The 6,000-nt window shown below is 41.2% G+C and overlaps 1 protein-coding gene across 2 annotated transcripts; it reads left to right on the top strand.

Annotated features, from left to right (window-relative positions):
* Positions 1–1,770: 1,770 nt before the first annotated feature.
* cfap90 (cilia and flagella associated protein 90) lies at positions 1,771–5,433 on the top strand. Of its 2 annotated transcripts, none has more exons than XM_028035297.1 (3): positions 1,771–2,021; positions 2,941–3,057; positions 5,178–5,433. In XM_028035297.1, the coding sequence occupies exons 1-3, from the start codon at positions 1,905–1,907 to the stop codon at positions 5,355–5,357; spliced, it is 414 nt and encodes a 137-aa protein (XP_027891098.1). In that variant the 5' UTR covers positions 1,771–1,904; the 3' UTR covers positions 5,358–5,433. The 2 variants fall into 2 exon arrangements, with proteins under 2 accessions (XP_027891098.1, XP_027891099.1); XM_028035298.1 differs by lacking the exon at positions 5,178–5,433 and adding an exon at positions 3,334–3,635.
* Positions 5,434–6,000: the final 567 nt, after the last annotated feature.

Genomic DNA, 6,000 nt, shown 5'->3' with positions numbered 1-6,000 from the left:
CCTTGCATTAGCTACCCCCTGCCAACGCTGTCATAATTACAAGGAGGAGGAAGAGAGAAATGGCAGCAGGTGGGATTGGCTCACAGACTATGGAAGGTGGCCAGGGTCTGATGAATTAAAACTAATAGGTTAACTGGAATGCTGCTCCAATTAGTTTGTCACAGATGCAATTTATATATAAAATTATTTGACAAAAAAACTAAGTCTACACCCCTTCAAACTATTATTTTACAACTACCAAACTCAGTGGGTGAAAAATATGCACTGGGGCGCCAAGACAATGGGGTAAAAAGGATTTATAGTCAGCATTTTCTGTATTTAACGGCTGTAAATGACGTGATCAGTAACAGAGGCCTATAACGTCTTCCCAATTCTAATTTGAATCAATGTGAGTTATGATAACGTTTCTCTTTGGGATCAATACAGTATTTCTGAATTTGGATTTGAATTGAAAACGCCTCAGAAGGTACAAAGTTGCGCCCCCTGATCAGACTGGATGTATTTTATTGGGATTTTATGAGACAGAGCAATGCAAAGTGCTGAGCATTTCACAGAAAACTGATCAGTTGACCAGCTGACAGCATAAAGAGTGTAGCAGAACTGTGAATCAACCACATCATTGCCAGACATCACCACAAAGAAAGTCACAACAGGTTCTGTTTGCAATGTGTCGCAAGACATATAGTAGACACAGCAGACAGTGGAGACATAATGCTAGGGTTGCTTATCTTCAGCAGGGACAAGAAAGTTTGTCAGAGATTTATACAGGGTAATTCTGGAAGAACATCTCAAATCTCAGGACTTGAGGTTGTTCCAGCATGGTAACTACCTAAAACACACAGCCAGAGCTAAAACGGAGTGGATTAGATCAATGGTCATTCATGTATTAGCAGTCTGGTCATGTTCCAGCAATAAATTGAACAAGGAATCTGTAGCTGTAAATGACAATTGCTATTAGTGTCTGTCTCAGCTAGAGCTAGTTTGCTTAGAAGAAGACTTGGTGTAATTTTAGGAAAATGTGGAGCAGATGTTAGTACTGACGGTTCCCTCCCATGACGGCCCTACATTCAAATCCCAGCTTCTCAAGTTTGCATGTTCTCTGTGCTCTCTCCGGGTACTCCGGCACCGCCCAAAAAACATGCATGCTTGATTAGATGGCAACTGCCGTGACGGACTGACAGCCTGTCCAGGGTGTGCCCTGCCTCTTGCTCAATGGCCCCTGGAGGTAGGAACCATCTCCCCTGCATCCAGCACAGATCAAACGGGTAAAGAAGATGGATGAATGTGTCAGACCTTCCATTTCACAATTTTGCCAGTCTGTCTGACCTTTAGATTCAATTTGTTCAGATTAACTGGTACCACACCATCTACCTTATACATTGCCAATGGACTGGATGGTTATTTATATGAATATCTAAAAAAAACAACATATTTTGAATCATTGAAATGTCGTCCATAATTGAGCCACATATGCCATGTCCTTGAGGCATATTGTGTCCAATCTTTCTAATACTATTTGCTGTCACAAATTAAGTGACAGAGGTCTGAAGGCCCTCCAAGGGATAAATGCCACTGCAGGCGGAGAATAACAGCGGTGAGACAACGTGCCGTCCTCAGATGTTTAGGAGAGCCAGTTAAATTAGACTGAACATCTGTATTTATACTGAATCACATAAGGAAATTTGTCAATTGCTTTCCCTGGGTGTTACTAAAATCAATTCCTAAAAGGTTACACGTGTGTATGGCTCAGAATCTCCAATTTCCAAGTCAAACAACGAGCCTCTGAAAGCATCACATCCGACCTCCGCTCGGTATCCTAGCAACCGCAAAACACTACCGCTCTCTCAGGCTGTGACAGTTCCCGTCTTCGGGGAGGTCGGCTCGTTTGTTTGCTCGTGTGGAAGATGGACGCTTCACCCGAGGATCAAACCAAAGCGGTGGTTAAACCCTCAATCTTCAGTTTAATCTCACCGCGACGGAAGGAGCCCAAAGAAATGTCTTACTTCAACACCAAGGCAAAGGTAATGCTAATGAAGCTAACGACGTGGAATTCAACTGATATCGTTACGAAATGTCAGCACTCTCATTCTCTTTATTGTACAAATTACAATGAGTGCGCAGTCCCTGCGAGAAAGAGGACGGGAAGTGTCGAAAGCCAAACCCACAATAAGCAAATAATAAAGAGGTAAAAATAGAAAAACGGCCGCGACGGTGCGCGGGGGGAAGGAGTAAAAGCGCACATACGTCAGTCCCACGTGAGGTTCCGAAACTCCACCCCCTCTGGAACCGCGCGCAGGGTAAAAATCTCACCACGTGGGGTCCTCTCGACCCCTTCGAGGTTAAATAGTACATTTTTATAACATTTTGGTTAATGTTATATTCGATGCCTAAAGTGTTAGCTTTGTACTCGTCACATTTGAAACTACATTAAGTTTTAACCAGCCATTCTAATATATTGATTTCTAAAGTTTTCTTAATAACTCTCTAGGTTTTATAGTAGCGTTTCATATTTTGTTTTTTTAATTTGGTCTTTTACTATTCCTCATTCCAAAACCTACACATTTTCAGGATGCTTTTAGTGGTTTGCTTATTAATCAACTATTGAATATCATATTATGAAACGAAAACCTCCCTCAAAACCTGATAGATTAATGGATTATAATTTAGGATCTGATGACAGATTGACAAACATTTTAGCTACAAAGAACCATTCCCTTGAAACCTGGCATTTTAACATGCTTGGCATCTAGACGCACTCTCACGCTTCGGTGTTGAGCAAGCTCTGCACCGGTGGCAACATGATTCTGTAGAGCAGAAGATGGAAAACTGCTCTTTCATATGCAGGTCTCTTAGCAACACATTACGTACACATATTGGCAAAAAAAATTGAAGCTCTACCACAAAACACATTCATGCTGTTGGCATCTTCTCCATTTTCAGGTCACTGAAGTGCCCATGTTTGACCGAATGTACCACGACACTGAGGATTTTGATATGAAGGAGCGATTCCACACCCAGAAGAACTTGAGTGGGAGAGGACTTGACATAAACGAGGAGGTAAGAGCTGCGACAAGTCATTTCCCCTAGTTCAATTCTATTTAGGACTGAGTTAACGGTTGATACACTCCTCAGATAATAAAAAATGCAGATATTCTCAAATAACCACTGAGAGCATTGCTGGCTTTTTGTAATGAAAAAATCAGATTATAAAAATCTTCTTTCAAGTTCTCCTACATTTAATATGACGGTTACACTCCTTAAACTAATACTTTGTCGAACCACTTTTTGATTTATTTCCATCTTTTGTTCAGTTGTCTTTGTTTCTGTCAATAGGTCTGCCAAAGGTCACGAGAGTACAATAAGAAAAAAGATGAACAAACTGTTGTTGAGTCTGGCCAGGGAGGAATCCCAGGAGAGAGCCTCTCTTATCTGAGAGTTAATAGTTCCACTTTAATTTGAAACACCTGCACAACCCAAGTTGCAACCTTTTAGTAAACAGTACAGCAAAGTACTTGAGAGGCAAAAGTGAAGTTGTCTGTGTTTTACGTCTGTGAGAGACTCGAATGGGCAGAAAAGACTCAAAGGGACCAACTGATTCCTCCATTTGACCTTTTATTAAACCTCAGCTCCTCAAACATGTTGGTGTTGATTTAGTATTTTTAGTGCCCTGCCGTTGACATGCGAGCTTTGTGACATTTGTTTAACGTTTCCTTTCTGAAGCCTTTTCAGTTCCTTGGAGTAATTATTCATGTCAAGGAAAAGTAGCTCACAGTGAGTTTCTGGGTCGCTGAAAGCAGAAAGAGCGATGAACAAAGCGGAGGCAAACACACACCGCTGAGCTTGTAATTACCCCGAGTTGAGTGGTTGGCTGTCAGGGCTGCTGACAGTTCCTGCTGAATTAGGACATTGCTTTTCCAAGGATTACATTTGAATATGAATGTAAAATAAACTATTCTCTTGTGTGCTCAGAGAGTGGATTATTTCTTGTTGGCCCCATAGTTTTTGCTGAAACCCATTAAACCGAGACGAGTAGTTCACAGTGCCAGGAGTCGGCGCTGTTGCGCCTATAGAGATTTTATATATGTAGTGGAGTTGGGGAGCCACCAAATGAGAAGAACTTTTTCTTTTTCTCTAATATTGGTTTCCTGCCAGCAGGTTCTTCTGGACGTTTATTTTAGCAGCAATGTTTTTGTTGCAACACTTTCTTTGTCCTTCACACTTCTACATTGCTATTCTTGTAAACCAAATCTATTTTGTGTGGGAAATGCAAAGAGAAATGTAAAAAAAACCAAAAAACTGTACAGAATCTCAAATTGAAAGTCTTCGTAGGCGAAGAGAGCGTCTCTCTTATGAACATCGTTTTTTCAAATGTATCTTAATAAGGTATTTCTAAACTGATCTGGTTTACTGTTGTCAGGAAATGACCCTAAAAAGAGCTACTTGTTTAAACTTACACAGATCTAAAATCATATCGATAGCCTCTGACTCCTGAACATCTTTTTAATGACTATTAAAAGTTGGTTAGTGTTTGTCCTTATGTACTTGGCACCGGTGCTCCCCAGGGATGTGTTCTCACCCCACTTCTCTTTACACAAAGGACTGCGCCTCAGCTGACTTGTTTGCAGAACTCCTGAAGTTCGTAGATGACACCACTGTCATCGGTCTGACCCAGGACAACAACGAGTTTGCGTACAGATGGTGTGAAGCCAAAGTTAAATTCCTTGACTGCGCTCACAGATTCGACCAATAAAGCCAATTTTTAGCCTCTTGTGATGCCGTGGGTTGTCTGAAAATAGCTCCTTGTTGGGTATTTGAACAGGAGAATGTGTCAAAACATTTGGCCAGATCTCCACAGAAGTGGTTCCCCACCAGACAGAAAATCAACCTTTCTTCTTTGGCCGTCCCATTTGCCCCTCGGCATAAATCCTGTAGCCGGGGTGGAGCTGAAGAACAGAACAAATACAAGAACAACCCAGAACTCTTGCTGAACTAAAGAAAAATATTCAAAGGTCCCCTTTCTGTATCCACCAACCTTGCAAGAGGTTGCATGAAGACATTTAGCTTGAAATATTTCTAAACATTCAGCTCAGATTTAGGATATTTCCGAATCTATCCAAAGACATTTGAAAGCACCACGGCGTATCCAGTTCTAAGCATCACTTTCTCTGCCCTACCAGGAGAAGTCCAGACCGGTAGCTCTACTGTCGTCTTCGGAATATGGGCGTCGTTTCAATTCAACCATCAACCGAACAGCGAAGCGGCACCCACGCGTGGCTTTGATCGAATCCGATTTTTACAGAAAAAGCGGGATCATCTGGAGTATGGCAGAAGGATATGGGTCAGTGGTTCCACTCTGAAAGCTCTGTCCCACCCTGACATACAAGGGGCTGGTTCCTTCTGTCTTTGCATAATAAATGTGTTTTTTACCAGGTTGTCTTTGTGTGATAGGACACTCTCTACCACCGTTTACCTTTTTAGATATATGCTTGACATCGAGTTTCAGATTGAATAACATTCATAGATATGCTTCCTTCTCTACAGATGAATCAGAAAGTAAACACACAGTGACATTAAACACAAAATAGTGATTTAGAATCAGTGTAAAGTCATGAACAAGTTTGTTCACGCGACAAGTCATTAAAAACATGCATCACCCTCCAACTAATTCCCGTCTTCTTCATCATAGTTTGCACCAGTGGTGACATCCGGTTGTTGATCATGTGACTCGTGTGATGCGGAAAAAAATTGTTTCTATTGAAGTTTTGCGAAATAAACCAACTCTATGCAGCTGAAAAACCACCTCATCCTTGCGCCAAAACTTTTTTGTTGAAAATCTAGGTCTTTTGTTTTTTTTTTTTTCAAAACTGGCGAGTTTCTAATTAAGTACATTTATTTTTGAAATGTCAAATTGCGCAATTATATGGTCAGTGGTCTGCTTTTCACATCAAATTACCGGTTCCCTGAACTGGAAAAATACTTGAGGCGTCATGTTTATATTTC

The sequence above is a fragment of the Xiphophorus couchianus genome, chromosome 13 (assembly GCF_001444195.1).
Source record: "Xiphophorus couchianus chromosome 13, X_couchianus-1.0, whole genome shotgun sequence".
Classification (NCBI taxonomy): Eukaryota; Metazoa; Chordata; class Actinopteri; order Cyprinodontiformes; family Poeciliidae; genus Xiphophorus; species Xiphophorus couchianus.
Note: the sequence above shows the minus strand (reverse complement) of the source record. Positions and strands in the feature narration are given on the sequence as shown.